General features: G+C 45.6%; 1 protein-coding gene across 1 annotated transcript in view; it reads left to right on the top strand.

The window, feature by feature from the left end:
* The window catches only part of CACNA2D3 (calcium voltage-gated channel auxiliary subunit alpha2delta 3), a 477,844-nt gene that overhangs the window by 286,512 nt on the left and 164,282 nt on the right, over positions 1–27,050 (top strand). The window contains exons 10-18 of the mRNA XM_082725822.1: positions 1,994–2,065; positions 2,329–2,390; positions 3,753–3,820; positions 7,794–7,839; positions 7,998–8,095; positions 10,422–10,515; positions 13,518–13,613; positions 18,937–19,058; positions 21,653–21,733. Coding sequence (XP_082581948.1) covers positions 1,994–2,065; positions 2,329–2,390; positions 3,753–3,820; positions 7,794–7,839; positions 7,998–8,095; positions 10,422–10,515; positions 13,518–13,613; positions 18,937–19,058; positions 21,653–21,733 — 739 coding nt within the window. The remainder of the gene's footprint in view (positions 1–1,993; positions 2,066–2,328; positions 2,391–3,752; positions 3,821–7,793; positions 7,840–7,997; positions 8,096–10,421; positions 10,516–13,517; positions 13,614–18,936; positions 19,059–21,652; positions 21,734–27,050) is intronic.

Genomic DNA, 27,050 nt, shown 5'->3' with positions numbered 1-27,050 from the left:
TTGGGGGGAGGTCACAAAGTCCATGACTGGTCCATGAGCAGCACTTACAAGCCATGAAATCTATTGAAAGAGGAGACAGCGGAGAGCATCACAGAGGAAGATCTATTTCTCATGTGCCTTATAGTTGAAGTTTGAAGAGTGTTGGTTTAGAGCATGGGCCTCCGTGTCAAGCAAACTCGAGCTTGAATCCTGGTCTGGCATTTGAAGTGGGGGAGGGCGGTAGTGACGATGAGGGTGGTGGGGACGATGGTGGGGACAGCTAACATCTACTGAGTGCTTAGGGTGGATGAGGCACTCTTCTAAATATCAGCTCATCTACTTCTCACAGCAGCTCTGTGACACGCGTTCTGTCAGTAGTTCCATTTTGCAGAGAAGGAAACTGAGGCATAGAGAGAGTAAGTGATTCTTTCATAAGCTCTGGCTGCAGAGTCCTTCACTACAGCACTGTCCTGCCCCACATGTAGGTGGTTAGTAAGTGTAGTCCAAAAGAGAAAGACTGGACTCGTCAGTGACCCTGGCCTTGGAGCCGCCCAGCCCTCACCCCCCTCTCCCCCGCCACCAGCCCTCCCCCCCCCCATGCTGCTTGTTTGGTGCTACTGGGAGTTGGGGGCGGGGTGGTACGGACTCTCTGAGAAGCTTACCTAATCTCCGACCCGCCTGGGGAATGTGAGAGGGGAAGGTCCCAAATGGCTTTAGGCAGGCACCAGAAAGAGGAAAAATGAAAACCATGTTCAAGATAAATCGAGCCGTTCTTAAAAGTTAGAAAGTAGACTTAATTAGGACCAGCTCTCCCCATCCAAAACCACAAAAGTTAAAATGGGAAAATATTTCCAGAAATGCCCATTATGTGTTGTTAAAAAATATCTAGAGTAAAATATATGTTTTATTTTATACATGCCTCCAGCTAAAAATTATGCTTTTTTACTCTCTCTCTCTCCCTCTCTCACAGAAGATGGGAATGTGAACCCAAATGTAGACGGCCCCGAATCAAATTTAGGTTGCTTGCAAGCTTTGCAGTTTTCTATCGGCCAGATCTTAGTCAAGCTCCTCAGAAGAGAGGAGAGGGAAGAGGATGGGGGGGGGGGGCGGGCAGGGAAAGTCATGGGGCTGGGAAAGAGCCTTTCCCAACAGGCTGTGGCCTGTCAGCATTTGCTCCTCCTCCACTCACTGGCATCCCCCTCATCTCCCATTGGTGCCCATGACGGCCCATCTCTCATCACGGCGTCTGCGGTCCATCTCTGAAGCCCACAGAAGGGCCGCATGTAATTGGAAGAGGTCAGCCAGGGAAGCGGGGAGGGCACGAGGCTTGGTGTCCCTAGATGGAACCTCCAAAACTCAGTTACCGGGTCCCCCCACCCCTCGGCTGCCTGTGCGCTGTAAAGCAAGACTGTTAACCTCACCGGGTTTCTCCAGGAGCATCTGAAGATGCTTCGTGCTATAGAAAGCGAGTCCCTGTCTTCCAGGGGGTTGGTCTTTAAGAAAGCAAAGAAGAGAAAAGAAAAACTTACTGTGTAGAAAAACACCTTTGACTTGGTACTGTTTTGAAAAATGATTTCTTCATGACAAATGAATACCCTTTTTGGAAAATGTGACTTGTCCCAGAGACGTTCTTGCTTCTAGAGTGTTTTCACGCTGGGGGGGGTGGGGGGGCTTGGTTCCCGGACCCTCAGGCTTCATCCACATCATGGGTGCTGCCCTGAGGTTCCCAGGAGCACCCCAAATGGAAGTTGACAGTCATTTATTGTTGTTAGCCTCTCTCCCCCGGCAGGGCAGCTGGATGTTTATTCTGCAGGAACCATGTTTCAGAGGACTGAGCCCAGCATGCTGACTTGGAGCCATTGTGCCCACCCTTTGGTGGGGACACACCCCAGCCCTGTCATAGCTCTGTTTTGCACAAACCACCAAAGTGTCTCCCGAGCTGGAGGACACAAGATGTCCAGATAACATGCAACCGGGGGAAGAGCTAATACCGAACTTTCTTTGATCATTTTAGTTAAGAAATGCCATGGTAAACCGGAAGACTGGGAAGTTCTCCATGGAGGTGAAGAAGACAGTGGACAAAGGGGTACATTTTTTTTTTCTCAAACCTTCTTGCCTCTTAATTTAAAACAACCCACTGTGAAAAATGAGCTTTGAAAGCTCTATCTGGAATAAATATCTTTCGCTGAGATCATTTTTCTCTTGTCTTTACTTATCTCAAATGAGATTCATGTAGTACTGTTAACCTGATCATAGTGTGTCCATTTGTTTTTATTTTTTTCTGAAAGCTTCACCTCGCAGACTAACCGTATTTTCTTCTCTCTACGACTTTTTTTTTTTTCAATCTAGAAACGGGTTTTGGTGATGACAAATGACTACTATTATACAGACATCAAGGGTACTCCTTTCAGGTAGAGCTGACCATAATACATGGACATTCCATCAGATCCATCAGTTGTGTTTGTACAAAACCTGCTGACGCTCTCAGAGCTCATCATCTGAAGATAACCAAACACCCTGCCGAAAGGCTGGAAAGAGTGAGGAAGGGGCTTTTCCCAGGCTGCTTTTGTTTCTGTTTTCCAGAAGGGGGAAGACGGTTCAGGCTCACTTAGGAGAACTCACTCGATTGGTCATGGCTTTTGCATCTCATTATCAAGCAAGTCAGCTTTGGGGGTTCCAGCTAAGGGTGGAGTGGGGGCATTCAAGAGGGTTGCCAGGTCCTTAAACCATCTGGCTCACTTGCTGCCCAGTGAGCTCCATTTCACCTTTTATTTCCATGATCAAGCAAGCAAGCCTGTGCACGAGGAGGTAGCATACCCATCCCTCCATGTTGTGCGTCCATTTTAATTTCTCCAAACTGTCCTTCTGTGCCTGTCTACCTCTGGATCCTGTTACCGCTCTGTGACTGTCCTGAAAGATGGCTTGGCCTCATTGCCTGCTTTCAGACATGCATGTGGCCTCCTAAAGGCTCCTGCTACGATGCCCTTAGTCCTGTCCTGTAACACTTATTTAAGAAGTTATTTCTGTGGGGCTGCTTCACTCCCGAACTGATGCCTCACAGAGCTGAGGAGAGAAAGAATTTCCTGACTCTCGATGAGTCAGAAAAATAAATTAGGGCATTGTGTTGTCGTAGACTGCCAGGGATCCTGAGTTTGATTCCATTTGGAAGCAGAGTAGTCGAGGGAACCCATGACTGCTAAGTGGGTTTGTCACACGAAGAGACTATGTTTCCAAAATACATTCTCTTCCTTTAGAAAGGAGCTTAAATCAAGCCCAAGAGAAGGGCTAGGGGAGCATCTATTAGACTAGAAGCCCTGAACACGATAATGTGGCCACACCCTAGTGTTGGGAAAGTTTTCATTTCGTACTAGAGAGGGGATTCATTTTCCCCAGTCGTAAACTCTAGGGTCTGGAAAGCCCCATGTGAGGCTGACTGGGAGGCAGGAGCACATAAGGTAGTGATGAAGAGTAGGGCACTTGGTTCTCCCAAGGGCATCTGAGAGAAGGGTGAGCAGTTAGTCGCATCTCTGAAAATGCATGTGGGCAGCCAAGGGCTGCCGGCTCGTCCAGGAAGACATGGCTTTGAAGCAGCTGATTGAACCTCAGAAAAACCAACACCAATGATAACCAGTGGGGTTTTGAAAGTAAACTGTTGGGACAGTTGTTGGCAGAACGTGAGATGGAAATGTGAACATGGAAAATAAAAAGTGAAATCGCAAGTCTATTCCAGTCGATGCCATGGTTTTCAAGGTCTGTTTTGTCTCTCTGCACAGCTTAGGTGTGGCGCTCTCCAGAGGTCACGGGAAATACTTCTTCCGAGGGAATGTGACCATTGAAGAAGGTAAGATGCCGTCTTGACCTGTCTTATCCTTCCGCCCTGGCCATTTCACTCAACTAACTGTCCACTTGATGGGAGCTTGCCTTCCAGATGGTGGGACACCCCAACCCCCCAACTCGTGGTGGCCTTCCTGATGATTTCATTTCTTTCTCTTTTGCTTCAATTCACAAAACTGCTGAACCAACCCAGGGTATTATCCACCGACTATATTCTTCCTAGGCATAAAAATCGCTCTCAAGAAAAATACAAAATAGTGTAAAAATTCAAGCCCAGGGAGAATAGCATGGAAACAAAGGTATGCAAGCCTTAGTCTCCTACACGGCTGAGCCACAAATCTTGTTTCTGCTTGAAGCAGTTCAAGTCCAAAGGGAAATAGGATCATTTGGATGATATACACAGGTCCGAAGGAATAAAGAACATTTTGAGATTCCCAAATCCTCTTGTCTTCATAAAGCTCAGGCACATCTAAACTCCCAACAAGTGGTAGCTGTTGTTCTAGTATTTTAAACTTTAAAACCACTGTCATGCCCGCAGTGTCCTTTGCCACAAGCCAGTAACTCAGTGCCTCAGAGAAGGGACCTTCCCTGGTATCACTGGCTCACGGGGAGGGTGAAGCTGACCTCTGAAAGTCTCTGCTCCCCGAGTGGCCCCGGTAAGTCACTCACCCAGTGTGGGTGTTAGATTTTATATCTCCACGAAGAGGAGCAAGACCAGACCAGGGCTCTTCCTGAGTGTCCCCAGAAAGTATGGCCAAGAGCAGGAAGGTCGGTTATGAGCCAGTTTTAATTAGTTAGACCTGGTTACAAGTGCATGGGGTGAACTTCCAGAAGCTAGACCCTCTCGGGGCTTACTCTGATGATGTAGTGGAGAATGAAGAGATTGGCACTCCCTGAGATGCCAAGTTCCACAGCCAGCTTTCTGGGGTACTGCCAGCCAGTGTGCATTGTTTTACAGGTGTTAGTTTTTGTCTCCCAAATAATCATAAGGTCTTAAGGACAAGGAAGGAGATTGAAAGGTTTTGTTGTGCCCACTGATCCATCACGTGGTATCTCTTCCCAGAGACTAGAAAGAGGGAGCAGGTAGATTTGTTACCTGGGCAAGATACTCAACAAGATGCTGAAATTGTTTCTCAGAAATCTTTTTTTTTAAACTTCTAGAATTTTCTGGATGAACGAGCCATGTGTAGCTCATGTGAGCCATGTGTAGCTCTGCAGATATCACTGCCCATGTGGCCAGAAAATTCATGTCTGAGCTATCTGAGGTCAAGCTGAGGAAACAGCTCATAGTCAAAACAATAGAAAGAGAGATTACTAGTGGACTGTTGGCTTCTCATGCACCCATTCCCTTAGCCAATCCTCAATACACAGGCCTGCCTCTCTCTCTGTCTCTCCCCGCCTCACCGCCACACACATTGTTTCACACTGTCGTTTGAGTCATTCTTCATTCACTGTCTTTTACACTGTTCCATAGCTGTTATCCTGAGAGGTCGCAGAAAGAATTTCAGAACTCACTGTAGTCACCATGTTAGAAATTGGTTTGAATCCCAGCAAGGAGAAGAGTATCTGGTTTTCCATACCAGCAAGCTCAGATCTTCCTCTGTCGGTCTTCTCTCAGTCCTGACAACCTGGAGGAGCCGGACCTGAGAAAGCAGCTTCCCCTTGGACTATCTGATCGAGGCTCTTGTTCTCATAAGGGCCACAGCACCGCCATTGGTCTGCTCTGTTCTGGGGAAAAGTTAGGCTTTCCTGGGGATGGCAGCCACACTTCTGTAGGATCTTCTGTAATGAACAGTACCCCACAGAATGTGGGCATTCTCAGCATGGTTTGCCATCATATGTACTACAGAGATGGTCAAAAAGCAGTCAGATTGCTGACAGTGTAAGGAGTTGCTACTAAAGCTGAAGGTATGGGCTGCAGTCTACTTGCTGAAATTGTTTCTCTTCCGAATCTCTTTGACACTTTGTATCATATATATGTACATATATATATGTATATATGTGTAATGGTATACATATGTGTGTATATGTATGGTGTATATATATATATATGATATGTGTTTGTGTGTATATATGTATATACACTGTTACATATGTATATACATATATATATCATTATATATATATATATATATATAGAGAGAGAGAGAGAGAGAGAGAGAGCATAGTAGTTCAGTGAATTAGAGCTTATATCATTATTGTCTGCATTATCAGTCATCAGTAGATGTCGTGTCAGGAGAACCAAAATCAGAGGTGAGCGGCTTAGAGAAAAATTCCATTTCCTCGGTTCCCTGGGAACTCAGAGAGGAAACAATCAGAAAGATCTCCCTTCTGGGGATTCATCTGTAGGACCTATGAAACAGAGCCAGAGAGGGCTTTGTGGATGAGAACAGGTACTAGAGAAATTCATAGAGTTGACATCATTAACCCAATATTCCAGGAAGGTAAGACCTCAGGGCCTTTGCACTGGTTATCCTTCTGTAGAGCTCTCCCTCCCAGTTATCTGTATGGCTCTGTCTCTCACCTCCTTCAGGTCTTTGCTTAAAAGTCCGTTTCTCACTGAAGCGTTTCCTGACTACCCTACTTAAAAGGGAAATTCTTTCTCCTTTATTTCCTATCTCTGGCTTGGCTCTTTTCCTTCACAGCTCCCATCACTAACTGATACGCTATGTATTTTAATCTTATTTGTGTATCTCTTCCCACCACTAGAAGACAAATACCATGAGGGTGGTGATTTTGTTGTGTTCACGGCTGTAGTCTCAGGGCCTAGAACAGCATCCAGCATACATTTGATGCCGGGAGGGAAGGCAGGAAAGGGAGCAGGCAGGGAGAAAGGGAAGAAAGGATGGACAGAGGCAGGCAGGGATTTCTGCGTAGATTACCCTGGGGACTCATCACTGTCCCACTTAACCCTCTCACGGAGTCCATGGGTTAGGCTCTATAATCCCCAACTTCTGACTAATCGAACTGAAAGAGTTGAAATGACACCCCCAAAATCATTCACCCCCAAAATCCAAGGTGTTGGAGCCAGGAAATGACACTTGGCTCCCATATGATGATATTCTGTCCAATGTGTTCCCTACTTCCTATAAAATCAAGCAGGAGTGGGCAATCTTAGGTCTAGTGTTTTGCTATTTATGTTGTACATTTGTATTTGAGGAGGAAATTGGCATACCGTGGGCCATTTGGGAAACCCTGACTCCCTCCAACAGGCTGTACGCACCATCCAAGTTCCCGCAGTCATTACTCAGAAGTGTGTGTCTGCCGATGAACCTTCAAAGTGATTTCACGTGAAGCTATAATGAAAGAAAGTGATTCCACAGAGTTAGAGTGGTCTAGAATGTTCTGTTAAAAACTCCCCAATTCCCTGCAAACCCCAGTGGTCCCAGCTACCTTTGTGGACCCATGGCTCATTTTTTACTTAGGATCCTGTAACAACTAGCAATGTTTCCTGGTCAAAACCAGTTGAGTCTTGTCAATTTCCTATCGTTCAACCTATCCTTTTGCCCTCACAACCACCCAGCAGTTAGAGACTTTGATTATTCCTGTTTTGCACATGAAGAAACTGACATGCGGAACAACAAAGTAACCTGCTGACCTCACGCCGGAGTTAAGCGGCCCAGCCCAGCTCCCTGCACGGGCTGGGTGGGGCTCCAGCATCAGTGTTTGCACCATCATTCTAAGCTCGTCTCCTGGACTCGCTGGTGTATTGTGCGTTCACGGAGTTCAGCCTTTCCTGGGTTACTCCGCCTGGGAAGGCTCCAGGTGGTGGGCGAGGGAGATGGAAGCGGGGAGAGAGTTCGCGTCCGTTCCTTTGTTTGGAGTCCCGCCTGCAGAGCCGGATCTCTTTGGGGTTGATGCCTACTCATCACCGCTCGGCGGCCGGTCCCTCAAACACTTGAAGCACAAGAGAAGATAAGGGCTGTCGGTGACCCATGCAGGTGGTCCTTACTCATTAACCCTTTCTCCTTGACCTCCAGGCCTGCATGACTTAGAACACCCTGACGTGTCCTTGGCAGATGAATGGTAAGAACTAAACCACCCTTCATCAGCACGGGTGTTGCTTGCCGTCTTTGATTTCGAGTCCTCTGTACCCCCTTCCAAACCCTCCTGGCTCAAAGGCAAAGGAAGGTGATGCAGCAAATCCTCCTGTGTTCTTGTTTTGGCCCCTGTCACGGCCTTAGGTCCTACTGCAACACTGACCTACACCCGGAGCACCGTCATCTGTCTCAATTAGAAGCTATTAAGCTCTACCTCAAAGGCAAAGAACCTCTGCTCCAATGTGAGTGTGCTTTTAACACGTCCTGTCTGGGTATGCAGCCGTAGTAGGAGGGCGGTGCTCAAAACCACACTTCCCCTCAGCTTTATCAGCCCCATCAGAGCCACCCAAATGTCTGCTTCCTGTAGGAACAGGAGGAAGAGCGAGGGCTCCTGAAAGTTACACAGAACCCCCAATCCTAGTCCAACCCTTCTCATTGGATTTGTCCCTCTACTGGACCATTTTAGTGGAGCACCTGAGTAGCATAGAAATGTTATCACTGGGAAGGAACTGTGAATGTGTACTCCGTTATTTTACAAATGAGAGATGAGGGCAGGAAATAGGACTCCTCTCGGGCCATACTCTAGGTCTGGTTCTCTCTGGAGCGGGATCACCCCGTTGAGGTGTTGCCTCCCAAGGCATATAGGCTGCTCCCTGTGCTCCTACCAAAGGCCCTTGAGGGCGCTCACTAAGTCAGGAATGGCCCGTGGCTGGTGCAGAGGGGTCAGGGAGAGAGCAGCCATCCTGACACTCATCGAGTGCGCGAGCAGCCCCTGGATGGGCAGATGACTTCCAGCAGCTAGTCTGGTCAAGGAGAGATTGGCCATCAGTGAGCCCAGCAGCTGCTCCTTCCCCTAGCCAGTACCACTTCCTCAGTGATGGGTGCAGTCCTTTATGGGTATTACCTCACGGAATGCCCACAGCAGCCCTGTGAGACATGCAGCGAGGTTCATCTAGCTTCTATTACAGCTCTGTGGGATGGATTGACTTTTTGGCACAGGCTCCAGAAGAGAAAAGATCAGATGAACATCACATAAGCCTCATTTTTTATTTTCTTGGACTCTCTGAATGGCATATTTAAAAAACAAAGGTACAGGGGTGCCTGGGTGGCTCAGTCTGTTAAGCATCTGCCTTAAGCTCGGGTCATGATCCCAGGGTGCTGGGATCGAGCCCTGTGTCAGGCTCCCTGCTCAGCGGGAAGCCTGCTTCTCCCTCTCCCTCTGCTGCTCCCCCTGCTAGTGCTTGCCCTCTCTCTCTCCTTCTCTGTCAGATAAATAAATAAAATCTTTTTTAAAAAGTTTAAAAAATAAAAAATAAATAGAAAACAAAGGTATAGAGATAATATTAAAAATTTGCCTTTACCATTCAGCTTTATGAAATTTTAATATTTTGCCCTATTTCCTTTGGGTACTTTTAAAGGAATGAAACATTACAGATAATATTAAAGCCCCCGAGTATAGTTCCATTTGCCTCCCAAAGAGAATCACCCCCATCCCGAACTGGTCTCTTACCTCCCACGGATCTATACTGTTACTTTCTCTCTATAGCTATCTCTAAACAGGATGTACCATTATTTTCATTATTTTGCATATTAACATTTATATATGGTATACTATTTGTATTACCTATGGTATAATATATGTATTGCTCTACAAGTTGTGTTTCACTCATGGCATTTTGAGATTTATGTGCTGCTCATTTACCTCTGATGCATTTATTTGGATTACTCTCCGGTATCCCACTACAAAACACTATTTCAGTCTATCCATTGTCTTTCTGATGATGAATTGTTTTCAGTGTTTGCTTTTACAGCAAAATGCCACTTCCTGTGGGACACCAGCCGAGGGGAGGTAGTGATAATTAGTTGGCCCCTGGTCTGGACTCCTGATATCTCCCAGACTCCTTAGCATCGCCAGCAAGAGTCCTTTTGGATAGGGTCAGATACCCCACTTTAGATTGGGGTGGGGAAAAACCACAAAAACAAAATGTCTTATTTATTAGAGAGAGAGCAAGAGAGCACAAGCCAGGGAGAGAGGAAGAGGGAGAAGCAGGCTCCCCGCTGAGCAGGGAGCCCGATGCGGGGCTCGACCCCAGGACCCTGGGATCGTGACCTGAGTTGAAGGCAGACGCTCTGCTGAGTGAGCCACCCAGGTGTCCCAACAAGAACCTTCTAAATGGAAGGAATCACAAAATAGGAGTGTTTCATTATCACATCCCTTCCTCTTCTGACAAATGATGGGAGCAGGGCCCTGGAAGAACTGCAGATTATGACAGACAGAAATGGGGACAAACAGAGCGAATTTCTAAGGCAAGCTGGTCTGCGGCGCGAACTACTGCGTCGATGAGACTATCCATTTACCGTCACCTCCCTCGAACGCTTTGGGGGCCCCCGTGGTGCTGGCCTATCACGTGTCAGAACTGTTCCGTATTTTCAGCTGGTGGGAGGTAAATGCATTAAGTGGGAGAAAGCCGCCTGCAGTTCCTATGAAGTGAGCGAGGCGAGCCCCTCGTGTGCCCCCCGCGGGGACCCCAGCCACAGCCATCTTCTCAAGTCTGCCCCTCCCAACAGGTGATAAAGAATTGATACAAGAGGTCCTGTTCGATGCCGTGGTGAGCGCTCCCATTGAAGCCTATTGGACCAGTCTCGCCCTCAACAAATCTGAGTAAGTGTTTGCACGTGTCCCCCTTTCATGGTCATTTCCCCACAAGCCGTCCGAAATATGGTTATGGTTTAAAGAACTAAACTGTTTTAGGAACTTGGTGTTAAAGTGCTTTAATTTTCCCCAAAGCTCCAAACCACAAGAGCTCGAGCAGATTAGCGGCTCGGGCTTGGGTGGCAAGCTCCTGGGTTTGACATATAATTTGAGTTTTAGCGTTACATGAAATTTGGTGTGCTGAGGTGGGGGGGGGGTGCTTCCCAGGGAGCAGGAGGCAGAAGGAGCACTTAGCTTCTTGCCTGCCATGGCTCCTGCTGCCCCCGTGGCTCCTGCTGCTTCACAGTCTGGAGGGGACTTGGGATCGGGGCCAGGCTGGGTTGCAAGTAGGATGAGAAAGTAGGAGCTCTGATTCATGAGGGTGTCAAGATATAACCCTGTGGTTTTAGTGTTGAAGCGGAGGATGTGGGGAGAGGGGGCTGGGCAATGATCATTGTTATCAAAGGCTTTTGGCTCCATTGCTTTCTTCACCTTCCCTTTTGTCTATTCTCTTCTATCGTATCTATCATTCATTCTGTTCTCATTCATTCATTCATGCTCATCCATTCATTCATTCACTCACTCATCAGAGACTGATTGAGTGTCTGTTTGCAAGCCAGGCACTGGACTAGATGTTGGTGAAATGGAGCTAACGCAATCAAACATAGTCCTTGCCATCGTGGTGTCTGTGGTGTGTAGTATGCCAGATTATTAAGAATTGTGATAACTACCTTGAAAGAAGTATAGGAACATATAGAGTATGACAAGGCCTAGAGTGGAGATGAAAGACAAAAAGGTTTTTCTGGGCCGAAACCAGTTCAAGGGTTGGGGAGCATTCTAAGGAAAATGGAGCAGCATGTGCAAAGGTCCTGAGGTACAATAGTATTTGACACATTTGAGGAATTTAAAGAAGGCCAACGGAACTAAAATATAGAAGGTAAACTGGAAGATATAGGGAGATGAGGTCGTAGAGGGGCCAGATGTCTCAGGCCCTCGGGAGTCAGGTGAGGGATTCTGGATTCTATGCTATGAGTTTTGTAAAGTCATTGAATGGTTTTAAGAAAGACGTTTTAAGATTTTAAGAAGGATATGATCATTATTGCATCATTAAAGAATATCCCTCTACTGCTATGCGAAGAATAGAGTTTAGTGGTGTAAGAACAGTAATAAAATCTCCTAGAGCATTTCAAGGGATTTTCCACTTGGACCAAGGCAGGGGCACAGAGAGGAAAGATCTTCTTGTGGCATGCTTCAGAAATGAGACCCCCCACCCTGACCCCCCCAACCCCGATTTGATGATGGTTCCATTTCCTAGGACAGGAGACAATGAAAGAAGACTAGGTTTGGGATATTCAGGCATGTCCAGAGCTCTCTTCTAGACATTGTAAGCTCAAACCTCCCAAGTGGAGATGTAAGACAGGCAGTTTACTCCAGGAGTCTGAAACCCCAAAGAGAGATTACCATTCTTATTATACTCGGAGGTGTCCTTGGACTGCTTACCTATGTGGTTCTTATTCCCTGGGTAGGTTGGGGAAGAATCAGAATCTTTCCTGCAATTGCATTCTCTGGTGGATGTGGAAATGTTTCTTTTAAGCTCTCATGAAACTCAGAATCCTGTGCAAAGATTGCTGATTCACTCCTAACACATGCTAAAGATTTCCAAAATGGTAGCTTACTTTGTAGTCCACATCTGTAACTGATTGGACAGCCTGGCTTTCCAATTTGGGTAGGCTGCAAACAGAAACAAATGCATAGTGTTGGTTTTTATTCACCCCTTAAACACTCAAAGGTAGTATTGGCCACTTTGACTCCCATCAAAGATCAAGAAACCAAATTATCTTATATTAAAGATGACATGGATAGTGCTTCGAGTGAAATTGCTACTAGCATTTAGGGAAGGGAGGCAAAGTCAAGAAACAGTATTCTCTCCATACTTTCATCGTAGAATGAAATTTTGTATGTATGGACAAGGACCATTTGCTTTTTTGTGAAAAAGCAAAAAAGTGGCGGGCATTGTGAACATCCTGAACTTGCTCAAACATACAGTTTGCCTTGAAAGTGGAAGAAAATATCTTCCACTTTTTTTTTAAATTTTAAAATAAGTTTTCTTTGAGAAGGCCATTCTTAGGGGGTCCTGTGCATGGTATCCTACAGGGCCATTTGAAGAAACCATTTTTTTACTCATCTCTTTGGGGGTGGTGGTAAGACTAAGTCTATGCTCTGGTAGAAGGTATAAGATGGTGACCTGAAATGGTGTAGAATTCAGGTCCTAGACATTTCTAGGCTGTAGAACCTGCAGACTGGATTCCGTGGCTAAGTTGCTATGGTCACTAATGACGGATTCCACTAATAAGATTCGATTTATTCGGTCAATGCAAAAAGCTTCCTCTAAGCATTTTCATCCTCTCCTTTAAGTTTTTCCCATTCCAGCCTACTGTCCTGAGGTTGCACCCAGAACCCTCAGATAATGTGTTTATTTAGTCTGGGCATGCATTCTCTCATGGTGCTTTGGTGTTCTTGGGTTTTTGTTGTTGTTGTTGTTGTTTAAGATTTTACTTATTTATTTGATAGAGATCACAAGTAGGCAAAGAGGCAGGCAGAGAGAGAGGAGGAAGCAGGCTCCCTGCTGAGCAGAGAGCCCGATGTGGGACTCGATCCCAGAGCCCCAGGATCATGACCTGAGCCGAAGGCAGAGGCTTTAACCCCCTGAGCCACTCAGATGCCCCAAAGGAGCTCTTAGTTTTTGTGTAAGAATTACCACAGAACTTCTGTGGGGGGTGAGTTTGCCTTCTGTCCTTGGTGCATGTGCACATCTGTGTGGGTGTGTTTCTATAATTTCTTTTAAAAGTTCAGGTTTCAAAACTGCTATTTCATCCAACATTCCATGAGTCTTAAAATGCAAAAGCCATTATCTGCGCACTGTCTGGAAGCATGCCCTCTCCCCCAACCCGTTGTCTGCTGCTGTGTTTCAGAAATTCTGACAAGGGCGTGGAGGTGGCCTTCCTCGGCACTCGGACCGGCCTCTCGAGGATCAACCTGTTCGTCGGGGCTGAGCAGCTCACCAATCAGTAAGTAGGAAGGCTCCTCCGCAGGGGCCCCGGGAGCCGCTGAAATGGGAAATTCAAAGGGATGCTTGTGTTTCTGGATTCCACTGTAGAAATAAAATTCAGGCCGCCCGGGCCTACTGACATTGTTCCCCCTCTGTTCTACCACGGGGGCCCCAGTGTGTGTGTTCACCTGCCTGTTGGCCTTTCCACAACCCTTTGTTCTACACGCTCGCTGGCTTCTGTCCACCGTCCTGGAGTCCTCTCCCGCGCTGGTGAGTCATTGCAGGATCTGGCGATGGTGAGGCGGCTGGGGCAGCAGCCAGGAGGAGGACTCCTGACGAACGGCTCCAGGGCATTCAGCTGCTCCGCGGTTCTGCGGAGGCATTCCTGCCTGTCCAAGAATCAGGATTTCAAGTCTGTTGTTTATTTGTTTGTGTATATGCTTTCATAAACCTCGGAGCCTCTGCGTGGGCCTGAGGGCCGCGGAGCCCCACACCGGGAGTGGGCAGTCTGGTGGGACTTGGGTTGGACAGCGTTTCCTTGTGCTTCCAAAGAGACCCAGATGGACAGTGGGCCGGGCTTCCCCGAGTCCAGGACCCAGATGCCCTTGGAAACCACTGCTCAGCCTCTGTGTCTACATGGAACATCAGGGTCTTACCACTTCAAACTGGTGTTGGAGCGGAGCTGGAGGGAGCTTGGGAAGTCTTCTCTGACCCTATTAATGTTTCTCAGTTTCTTTGTGTTGTTTTGTTTCTCTGAAATAAGAGGCAGTTTTAGGCTAGGGACAAATCTAGTCCAAAATTCAGAAAGTTTGCCAAGTATGGATGGGAGGGTTCAGACATCGCCATAGGACCTCACACACCCTGACCTAGGGATACCTGGGGGTGAATAATGAAGCCACAGGCCAGCCACCGATCTTAAAGGGGCTGGCCCCATGGACACCTGAGCAGGAGGTGCTCCTGCCCCGGCAAGGCCTGTTCAGCAGTGCTCTTAGCCGAGACCCCGATTGCAACCACATGAGATTATAAACCAAGTCTGGTAAACAATGTATCAGTAGATCTGGAGATGGCTTGTGACCTGGCTTTCAATTCCTGCTCTTTCTTAGCATCTCAGATTTGTCATTTAGGAGGTTGGCTGCAGTCGTGACTCAATTTTTTCCAAGCCCTCTCTAGCCCTTTAGCTCTGCCCAATTGTGTTTCCAGAGGGCCAGTTCTTAGAAGGACTAGAAGTGTCAAGACACACATCACCTTCTCCTTTTGGGACCTAGAGAGACAGAAGGAAACACAGAAACTGACACAGAAAGGCTGTTGTTTGTCTTGAGATTAAAAACAGACAAACCAGAAGAACCACCATCACAACAAAACAGAACACCTTGCTGGTCTGACCTGTAGATCACACTCAGGACTGTTGGCGGAGAGCACCTGGCTCGGCCCACTGGTTTGCCCCTAAGAAATGGCAGTAGTGATCTCCCTGGATTCTTGTGAGCATCAAAAAAACTATAGAGGGCACCTGGGTGGCTCAGTGGGTTGAGCCGCTGCCTTCGGCTCAGGTCATGATCTCAGGGTCCTGGGATCGAGTCCTGCATCGGGCTCTCTGCTCAGCAGGGAGCCTGCTTCCTCCTCTCTCTCTCTGCCTGCCTCTCTGCCTACTTGTAACCTCTCTGTGTCAAATAAATAAATAAAAATCTTAAAAAAAAAAAAAAAAACTATAGACGTAGAGCCATGTTGAGAAGCTAAAAATACCTGCAGGTACAGGTTAGCTCTGCTCCCTGTGACATTACTACTGTGACCCGGAGTGAGTAGTCATTGGATATCTGGATGGATGAGATCATTTTCCGTCTTCAAGAAACTGATACCATTGGTTCATATGCAGGCATCTTGTAGCATATTGTGCCTCTCTGTGTCCATATATATTTATATAGAGGCACAATGGAATCCAGTTCTGTTGTCTTAGGGTCTCGTACCTATCTACCCCATTCAAGTAAATGGCATTTTTTTAAAAATTTAGATTTATTTATTTGAGAGAGAGAGAGCCAGCATGGGGGAGGGGAGAGTGGGGCAGTGGGAGAGGAAGAGAGAATCGCAAGGGGACTCCCCACTGAGCGCAGAGCCCGACGCGGGGCTTGATCTCACAACCCTGAGCCAAAATCAAGAGTTGGACCCTTAACCAACTGTGCCACCCCAGTGGCAAATGGCATTCATGAAGACCCAACCAGAGCTCCTGAGCTCTGAGAATCCCGTATACTTGTGGGAGCCATTTTCAGTTCTAGCCTGTGTTCCGTAACTCTGATAGAATCGTGGTAAGTGTATTTTCTCTTCCCAACTTCTACATGAGGAAATGGGGCTCAGAGACTCAACCTGTCTCACACACCACCACAAGAACCCCTAGTATCCAGAAGTAGGCTTTTCTCCTCCCCAGAGGAATCACTGCTTGGTACTTGTCAGGAACCCACAAGGTTTCCTGGCAACCAGACCCTCTGCTGTTAACGCCAAAGCCAATGGAGATGGAGCAATGCAGACTCCCGCTGGCCTCCCTGGGTGCCAGCAGGGGCTGGTCGTGGGCAGCAAGCACTGGGCCCTCATTATGCAGTGTTCTAAGCCTATCACCTCCTGTCCTCAAATGTGCCCATCAGTCTAAGCTATTTTCCCACCTTCGGGGCCTGTCCGTGTAGCACCGTTAACTGCTGAATGAGAAGCGTGTCTTCCTCCCCGCGGTTGTATGCATCCTGTCATTGAACAGGACCATCGCAAGTGAAAATGCATGGTGCGGTGTGGGAGGCGGCTGTCCCTTCTTCCCGGGGCTGGGCAGTAGAATCTCCTTCACACACCTGTCCAAGTCAGGTTTAGGAAGAATCTCATGTGTAAAGAAAAAAAAATGCAAAAGCTTACATTTCAGGGTTTGTGAGTCTTATGGCTTTTAGGATCAGAAAGCATTACCACTGAATGGATCCAGGGCTGGGGGAGCTGGTCTATAACCTCAGTCCTGGGACTTCCCATGCCCCACAGTCAGAATAATTCAGGTCTGTGCACCATCTCAGCCCCACTCACGACTCCACAAATGGTCTTCTGAATGACAGCAGAGAACCTTTACATGGGAACATGGCCATCCGGACGAGGATATTTGAAAGAATTGAGAAATCCTGTTTAGAAAAGACGTCGCAGACCACTTTGAATACTTGAGGAGATCGTATCAGAATATGAGATTTGACTTATCATGTGATCATTAAGCATACGATGAGTGTCTGATGAGTGCCAGGCCCTGGCAATGTCAAGAATAATAAGGTCTCTATCCTTAGAGAGGAATTAGGACATTGTAGGGCAAGTTAAAAGGAGGCGTACGTCCATGCTAAGAACTTTAAGGGTGGCCTCCAATGGTATGGGTTTTCTCTGGGAGTGAGCTTTGCATCTTAGGAAAAGATCAAGGGACCACTCTTTGGCCATACCCTAAAACTACAGAAAGCTTTCCTGAATTAGAAGCCAATTCAAGTAGTTTCCAAGAACCAAATAATTGTAACTTAGCATATAAATTCAGCCATGCTGTAACAATGTAGAATAGTTGAGTATTTGTCTCCCTTGTCTGTGGGATCCAACTCCGCACTGCGAAATGCTAGATAGAAAGTAGTGCCATTTCTGATTTCATGAGTGGCCTCTTCCCTGCACACACGCTGTCCCCTGATTGTTCTCCCTTCCTGCAAGCCCTCTGCAGACTGTGAGCTAGCCAGGCAGACCTTCCTCCCCTGAGTCCTACGGTATGTGTGTCTGGAGAGTAGGTCAGGGAGGAAGGAAGAGAGCAAGGATCTCTACACGGCCAACTCCTACCTCTGTTACACTTTTTCTAAGAAAAGTAAAAAATCTACTTAAGAGGTTGCTCTTCCCAAGGATATGTGATCACGTGTGAATTTTAAGGCAAGACAGAGCTTTCTGGATTCCTTTATCTTTGGATATGATTTCTGGAGGCTTTGATTGTTTGCTTGTTTTAGATGCTAAGATCGTCCATTCACTAGATATACTAGGAAAAATCATTTCCCCCGCTGGCAGTCTGATTGCTGGAGTTCTACAAGGTATTTGGGTAATTTGGGGTGCATGGTGTAAGGTTCCCTCTGCACTGGGAAAGGCAGGCTGGGGTTCTGGAAGCCTACACCATTTTTACCCAAAAAAGGTGACTGGGACGCGCGTTGGCATCTGGCTTTTCCTTGTTGAGTGATGCCAGGATCCTCACCCCAACTCCTCCTCCTCTTCCTCCTCCTCCTCCTCCCCTTCCCTTTCCTCTCTTCCAGTTTTATTGAGAAATAATTGGCAAACACAACTGTAAAACCTTCAGATGTACAGCATGTTGGTTTGGGTTATATATATGGTAAAATGATTACCCCAGTAGGTTGATTTAACATATCTCATGAAGATAAATTAACAAACAGGAGAAAAATCCCCCTGTGACGAGAACTCTTAGGATTTAGTCTCTTCACACCTTGACTGTGGGTCCTGCTGCCATGTTAGCTGTAGTCTCCTTGTGTCATGAGAGCCTTAAGGACCCACCTGCATTATCCCTGGACGTTTGGACCTTCTCACCACCATCCTCTAATTCCCCTTGCCCCCACTCCCTGCCTCTGGTGACCACAACTCTGATCTCTTTTTCTGAGTTTGGTGGGGGGGGTATTTGTTTGTTTGTATGTTTGTGTTTCTTTGTGTTCCATTTCCACGTATAAGTGAGCTCATACAGGATTTGTCTTTGTGTGTCTGATTATTTCACGTCATACTTTCAAGTTCCATCCGTGTTGTTGCACATGGTAGAACTCTATCATTTTTTATGGCTGAGTAATATTCCATTGAGTGTATTTGTACCACCATTTCTCTTTCCATTCATCCATCGATGGACACTTAGACTGTTTCCCTATCTTGGCTGTTGTAAATTATGCTGCAGTAAGCAGCAAATATCATTTTGAGTAAGTGTTCTCGTTTCCTTTGCACGTATTCCCAGCAGCAGAATGGCTGGGTCCGACGGTAGTCTTATTTTTAAGTTTTTGAGGATCCTCCATACTATTCTCCACAGTAGCTGCTCCAGTTTCCATTCCCACCAACAGTGCACAAGGGTTCCCTTTTCTCTTGCCTTTGCCAACACTTGCTATCCCTTATTTTTTGATGACAGTGTCCGAACCGGTGGGAGGTGATATCTCACTGTGCTTTTGATTTACATTTCCCTAATGACCAGTGGTGTTGAGCATCTTTTTGTGTATCTGTTGGCCACTGGTATGTCTTTTGGAGAAAATTGTTTATGCAGGTACATTGCTCATCTTTAAATTGGGTTATCTGTGGCTTTCTGATGTGTTCTTATTCCTTTCCATTTCAAGGGACTTCCTGAAAGCTGGAGACAAGGAGAACATTTTTAATGCAGACCATTTCCCTCTCTGGTACCGAAGAGCTGCTGAGCAAATTCCTGGGAGTTTCGTCTACTCCATCCCATTCAGCACAGGTGGGTGTCCTTGTTGGAGGTGGGGGTGTCTGTCTGTCTGGTCCTGCTGACCCAGGCATTGCATGCAGGGTGTAGGGGAGCTGTCTGAATGCTGGAGCGAGGCAAGTTCTGTCTTGACAGTGAATGCTGAATATTGGCCAAGCAGTGAACCATCGACCTGTCCCATAAGTATAACGACCCCAAGTAAAATGGAGCTTTGCAAAGACTGTTTCAGGAAGTAGGATGGGTATTTTTTTACTGTGTGGAATTGGAGTACAGACATCTCAGTAGATTTTTTTTAATGTTGTTATAGCCCCACTTAGAGAAGATTCAAGGAGGCATAACATCCTTTGCCAGAACCTTCAGTGAGTCACACTACTTTGGAGGCCCACAATTCCCCCATCAGAAACTAAATTGATTTGGATCCACATGCAGAAGGGAAGGCTTAGAGATTGTGTGTGTGTAGCCTTGTGCTCTCCTGACAGAGGGTTACGACCAAGGAAAAGCACATAGCCAGTGATTTTTCTAGTCCTGAGATTTTATAATATTAAAAAAAAAATTAAGGTTGCCTCCCTCCAAAAAAAGAACTGAACACCATCTTATTTCAACCAGGTTGAGAAGCAAAACAAACTGAAAATAGTTTTTAATTGCCCTTGGCTTTTTCTTATCTCTCATAGCTGATACTTTTTGGTGCCCATTTTCTTTAAGACTCTGACTATGCTTTGTAGTTAACTTTGGAGGTGGATAAGACCTAATTTTATAAGCTTGGGTTGCTTTGGACTGTTCAAACTATACTTATGTTTTATCTTAGAGCCTCTCAACTTAGTCTTCTGCAAACATTCCTAAATCAACCCTAATGGGGGTTCTCTAGTGCTTCGTGTCGAAGTCCGCTCCCTGATTCTTAATGTCGCTCATTTCCATGAATGAACACATCTTCAGAAAGAGCACTTTCAAAAAGTTTGCAGAAGACATGTTGACCAGAGTTCTCAAATAATTAGGTGAATAGACTCATTAGGAAGAGGGTCATTAATGAAGTTGGTCAAGGAAAGGCTAAATGTTACTGTAGAAATTCCCTGAGAAGGTATAATTTTAGAAGCGATTATCTTGGATTCTTTCCAGGATCGAGATTCTTGGAGTCTACTCCTTTGTATCCACACCCACACACGTGTGTGTTCTCATAGACAAATGTCCAGGTGACTAAAGCTCTTTCTTTGTGTTTGTTTGTATGATGCTTTATTGTAAAAAATATCAACTGGGAGACAGTGAACTTTCTCATTCTGCTGCAAACCTATCCAGGTCTTCTTTTATCATGTAATGTCATGATGCTTTCTCTTTCTTGGTCTTCTAAGAAGAAAATAGAACTTGACTTGCTAGAATTGGGTTGGAATCATCAAGTTATCCTTTTTTCTCACAGGATGGGTTTTGCTCCAAGCTGGACAGGGAGAAGGAGCCTTGGGAAATCAGAGCTATGAGCAATCATCCCCTGTGTATATTTGCTTTGTTACTTTTCACCATTTTCCCTATAGAAACTTACATCTGAGTAAAACAAATTCTGGTTAATTGGGGCTGGTGTAGAGTTGGTTTTCAGCAAGTGGGATTTTCATTGAACTTTCAATGAAATCCTATAATCAAGAGGACTTTACCTTGTTCATGGTAAAATTAAGGATGACTTACCTTAGGAGATTTCATTCTTCCTTTGGATTTGGAGAGGATGCTAAACATTAAGTTCAAGTGTTGTGGTGGGGCTCTTCCTCATTTTTTAAAGAGATTTTCTACTGTGTGTTGATTACCTGTATGCACTGGAAAAGAAACTAGTCTTTATTACTACTTAGACTTGAGCCAGGAGAAAATTCTCAATTGCTTTGGTCATAAGTATATTCAGATTCAGGTCTGCCTTCTCCCTGTTTCCCAATTCAACTGGATCCCATTCCTCAAAACCTTTTATAAGGCAAGCATTGTACTAACAATGATTAACCCAGAGGGTTTGAGATTTCTGCTCAGTGTCTTTTAATTTATGGGTATTAGAATCATTGTTAGTAAATGAAAATCTCTTAGTAGTAATGCCATATTATTACCACATTAATAAAAGTTTGAAACGGGGATGCCATTCTGAGTCTATCTCTGATTGGAATGGGTTTTGCTAAGAAAAACTGAGCTTGAAATTAGAATTTTATAAGTCAGTAAAGTCATAACCAACAAATGAGAGCTGAAGTTCCCGACGCGTGGAACCATTTCAAAACCTTATCTCATGTAGCCCTCCACGGCTGTATTCAGAGAAGCAGTGTAAATATGTCACTGACAAGAGTAAACACTGTAATTAGGAACCACAAATCATAAAAAGATGTGTTCCCTCCAAGGGTGAGTAATAATTTTGATGTAAAGAGGCTGGACATCCCCACCCACTGCAGTGGTCAGGACTCGGTACACCAATTCCCCTAACTGAAAAGACTGTCTCCGCAGCACCTGTGGCCTCACAGAGTTGGTCTACTCTGGGTTCTGGGAACCAAGCACCAGTACCCTCTGTTGAGTTGGTGACCATAGGCCAATAGGATTATCCTCTTCACCTGTGCACGCGACTCTCTCTAGTTTTGTCGTGATGGTTTCTCTTCTTTCAGGAATCGTCAACAAAAGCAACGTGGTGACAGCGAGTACCTCCATCCAGCTCCTGGATGAACGGAAATCTCCTGTGGTGGCAGGTAAAGGATGGATTTTAGTCAATTAATTTAATAAGCATGGCCTCCATTCAATCTGGCCAATCAACTGCTTCTACACGGTGTGTCCATTCTTCACAGAGTAAGTTTTGAAAGGAAACAAAAATGAAAAATTATTTCTTTCTTAGCTTGGTGTCATCATTACAATTCCAGGTTCTGACAGCTGACTGTGTTGGATGGAACCACGGGAATCTTTCCCAGCACCCTTCCCCTTAAACTCTGAGCCAGTAAGAAACTGTTGGTACACACAGAGGAGAATTTCTTGGACGTAGGCAGCATGCTCGTTTAAAGTAAGCTCCAGAGCTGAAATGTGCCTTCTGTGGAGAGCCCGAGATTTTCACCCCTCTCCTCCTGCTAAGGAATTAGAGTTAGATGTATATTCAAGGGCCAGGTTTGGGACCAGGAGAAAGCTGAAATGTTTCATGAGGTAGTCTTGAGTTGTCAAAGAAATCCTGTCTCTGGCTTTTGCCATCTCTTTCACTCTCAAGGGTGGCAGTAGATGTCTGTGGTGGCTGGGGGCTTTCGTTGCTGACCTTTTGGCCTGACCAAAAGTCGGACCTAGGGTCTGACTGACTGACCTAGGGTCTGAAACTGCCCCCAAGTGTTCCTTGGAGGACAGCTGATGACAAAAATGGAGTCTGTAAGTCTGTCCGGCACATCGTCTATTTCTGACATTGGTGGAGCCATTGGTTGGTGGACGGGATGGGCAAGACCCTCCAAGCACCATCGTGATGCTGGTTCGATTTACCAAAGGGAGTTGTTCCATTTCTGGGCAGCCTCCCTGAATGAGCTGTACTGTAGGGGGACACTGAACATCAGATATTGTGTCTTTGCACACTGTGAATATTTGTGGGAAGGACTACGAATGGAGCAGACATGTTTGAAGTGGTTGTTCTCTGGCTGGGAAACACTGGGCTCTTTTCCCCACTTTTCTGACTTAGCCTACGCATCCTAATTGTATTAGTAGGGATTGAAAGAGCTGGGGGCAGTTGCCCTGGTTACTCCTGGCTTGTTGGATAGGGGAAGGAAGACGGTCTTACGTATCTGACTTGTATAGCCTCTTGAACTAGACAGACCTGTAACTAATCAGCCAGGAGGTAAGGACTCTGGGGATTCACGGCAGCTGTCTTCAGATTTTGTCACCTAGCATCTCCTTGAAGAAGAAAGTAGGAGATGGGATCATCGAACTCAGTAGGGTTTACTTTTGCTCAAAGGAGGTGAGCCTTGCTTACCCCTAGGGTGACCCTTCCAGCTCGTTCTGGCGGCTTGTTATCTCCTTGGATTGGGGCCACTCCCGCAGCAGCTGTCAAAGACATGGTCTGACCAAAGTGACTATGCGTCTGTTTGGAATTTTCTGAAAACATTTTCGTTAGATTTCTGATTCAGTCATCGTGAAGAATGTTCTGTGTGGGCCGTAAGATCACCGTGCCCAGGCCAGCCACCCCAGTCCAGGCTGGCAAACCCAGCTCAAATGTTTCCAAACACCTATTATTTCATAAATGTCTGGCTGAGTATGGGTGAAATGGGAACTCGGCCTGGTACTGTGCATGTAGTGTGGAGGAGAACATGAGTTTTCCAGATGGTTTGCTGATCTAAACTGGTCTACTGTGGAGTGATATGGCTGCCCAGAGACCACAGGCAGGTCCTGAGACATGCTTTGGCCAACCGTGAGTGGGTGGAAGAGAGATCCTGCTGTTTACTGCTACTCAGTGTGCATCAGCCGGTCCCCATCTTCAGAAGATAATTATAGAGCAAGACAAAGAAGCAAGGTTACCCAAGGAACTGTGTTTAATACTTAGCTTTCAAAACTGGTGGTGATTAACCTTCTTTTGAAGAGTGTGTTTGGTAGACGTAAGTAAAACAGATTTGATCGGTCTGCTCTTGAAGGCCGCTGGGGATGCGGCACCATGAAGGCAATGACCTGAGGAGGACCCTTCCGTCTCCAAGAGCAGAGTGGCCTCTCTAGCTCTCCCCGCAGATGCTGTTGACTCTGACTCACCCATCATGTCACTGTGTGATTAGGTTCAGTAACTTTCTTCTGTGTATTTTCCTCAAGTTAAGTAGACATTGTTTACTCCTCTAAAATTTAAAAAAAGGTCATTTTAATTGGGGAAGAAGCCTTGTTTTGGCAAGGGAAGCTGAATATGTGAGCAGGCTTGCCCCCACCAGTGTGCCTCCCACAGCAGAGGGAAAATAGCCAACTGGCAGTAATTTGGGGTTTCAATGAAATCCTTGTGTTAAATCGAAATGTCTCTGGAAGGAAAGGTGTACAACTTTGCAAACAGGTATCAAGGATGACTTTGAAAGGCCCGTGCTTCTCTCAGGCCTGATCTGGCATTCTCGTGTTCATTGGCTCTGTGTGTGTGTGTGTTTGGGACTGAAAGAGTTGCTTGTTTTGTTTTGTTTCTGCTTTATTCTTTTTTTTCCTTTCTTTCTCTCATTTTTTCTTGTTGTCTTTTTTTTAAACAAAAACATGTAGATACTCATCTGTCAATGACATCTTTGAAGAAAGGGCAGTCCAACTGGGCAGGATGCCATCTGTGCGTCAGCCTTTGGTGCATAAATGGGCCCCATCCATCTTCTTGGCCGAGGACGTTGCTTGCAGTCCTTCTCTTGAGGGACCTGCCAGCTTTCCAGCTGCCACTAGTGTGCTGGATTTTCTTAATGGCTTTCCCACTGCAATGGAAGAGGTGGTAGGACTTTCTCTTTGGCCTACCAAATCTCTCCAGAGCCCTGGAACTTTCTGTGAGTGTCAGGCCCCTCATTCATTTTTATGTTGTTACTAGGAACACAAACTTCAGACTATAAAGTCCACATAGGTTTGTCTCTCCCTCTGTCACCAGCTAAATGTGTGGTCTGGGGTCTCTGAAGGTCTTCTAAAATAAGATCAGGATCATTGCCTCCCTCACCTTACTCTGGCTTGATTTGGGGATAAAATGAAAAAAAAAAATTAGAATATGAAAAAGTACAAAAATGCTAGGATTTGGAGTGACCTATTTTTATCTTCAAGTAGGCAGCATATTCATTGACTCTATCACTATTTCCTGACCCCCTTCTTTTACCAGGAGCTCTAGATATACTCAAGTTCAAGAACCAGGCTCCACAATGCCATTCCCTTCCTCCCCTAGAGACCTGTAAAATAGCAGTTATTTTTAAAGCCATGTCCACAAAGGGCAGGTGAATAGAAAAGCTGGACAATTATCCAGAAGGTCGCGGAAGTCAAAGACTTCGCTCTTTTCCTCTCCCGTCACTCAAAACGGAGCCCTATAGAGTGCCCGAGGCACGGTGGTGTGATCTTCAATAAGAATTTTATAAAATGAATTGAACTTGTAGAAACCTGGTCTGCCCTCACTTAGTTATTACGGACTTGAGTTCCATAAGTCATGTAGATCGTGTGTTAATTCTCTACCATGCTCTTAATGGGGAGACTGGGCCCTATGGACCAAAGACTGCTTCTACCACGAGAGGACAGAAATGACATGGAGAGAAAAAGAGATGCACAGAGGGAAGACCTGAGTCCCCAGGGCAGGTGGAACCGTGCGGGGCGCTTCTCCCCTCCTTGGATCATTTGTCCACCCCCCACCCCCCGTTCTCCTTCTGGACTCACTCTGACAAATACACAATACAGCATCTCGGTTTTCCCTAATGAAGTTCAGATTTCAGGATTTTTTAAATAACAGATAATAAATTTCGATTTTTTTTTTTTTGCATTTGCTTTACAATGTAAATTTTAGCATATCAGAATCTAGAACCTCTTCTACAAGTGTTCCAGGTGGATTTCTTAAGTAAAATTTAAAAACTCTCCAAAGGCAAGGGCAGTCGCGATTATCTTTGTATTCCCAGTACTAAGCACAAATGTGACAAAATTGTCAAAGATTGTGGCAGAATAAATAACTCACAGGAGATGGGCTTCATTTTCTTCTGTCCTGTGTAGGTACGTAAGTGCAAATTGTACCGTCCAGACAAGGGGAACACAGTATTTGACAAAAACTCTAAGAGGCACAGTCAGCAGCTACAACTCCAATCCATGCCCTAGTAATCGGACACAGACCACTATGGATATTTTAAGGAATAGAAGAACTGTATAGTGCCCTAACCTAATGGCAGCTGTGCTGGCCCAGTAGTTATCTCTGCATCAGTAAATGTCTTTTCTGAGGTCTGAGTGTTGAAGGGATGCTTAGAATAGCTAATCTCATCAGAAAAAAAAAAGAAAAAAGCATATGAGAGACCCTAGAGGCATTGTTTTCCTACAGAAGCAATTTTTTTTAAGCAGATTTTTTTGAGATGTGATTTACACACCCAAAATTCACCTACTTAAAGTGTAAAATTCAATTATTTTTTGTAAATTTAGGGGAGCTGTGATATGCCAGTCTGTTTCTTCAAAAGAAACATGCTAAAAAATAAAAAGAAACATAAAAATATTAAAAAATATAAAAAATATTAAAAAAAATAAAAAGAAAGACATTAAATCCATTCATTGAGGGGAATTTGAAAATGGGGTGATGTGGCCTCATTTGCATAATTCTAGGCAGTTCAGTGAAGGGGAATGCTTGATGTTAGGACAGATCTCACTTTAACCAGCTAATTAGGGAACAGATGAACACTGTGGGCCACTAGCTATTGTCACGTATGTGATATTTAAACTGAGTCTACTGCTTAATATGAACCTTTCATTAGAAATGGGTGAATAATGGTTGGCAAGATGTTGTAGGCAAGTCATCAGATTAACAATATTCCTTTGGTGGCATTTCATGTATTTGGGGCATACTAGCTAACTAGTATGGCAGGAATTACTGCATACTTGTTAATCTGCATTGCTAAGCTTCTAGTTTGTCAGATCTGAGCAATAGGAGTATTTCATCTTGGCAGAAATGAATACTTACTCAGTAAACCAGTAGTTCTCCACCAGGGGCAATTCCATCCCACCCAGGGGACATTTGGTAGCCCGGGGCAACATTTTTGTTCCAACTGGGTAAGAGGGGATGCTACTGGCATCTAGTGGCTAGAGGTAGGGGATTCTGTTAAACATCCTATAAGACACAGGACAGACCCTGAAAACATGAAGAATTATCTGGCCCAAAAATGTCAGTAGGGGAGAAATTGAGAAAACGACAGGCAAACTCCAACTTTTAGCACTTTCAAATTCAAATTCAAATTCAAGGAGTTAGCTCAGTGGGTTAAAGCCTCTGCATTCAGCTCAGGTCATTATCTCAGGGTTTTGGGATGGAGCCCCATATTGGGCTCTCTGCTCAGCAGGGAACCTGCTGCCCCCTACCCCCCGCCCCCCAGTCTGTCTCTGCCT

The sequence above is a fragment of the Mustela nivalis genome (assembly GCF_964662115.1).
Source record: "Mustela nivalis genome assembly, chromosome: 1".
Lineage (NCBI taxonomy): Eukaryota > Metazoa > Chordata > Mammalia > Carnivora > Mustelidae > Mustela > Mustela nivalis.
Note: the sequence above shows the minus strand (reverse complement) of the source record. Positions and strands in the feature narration are given on the sequence as shown.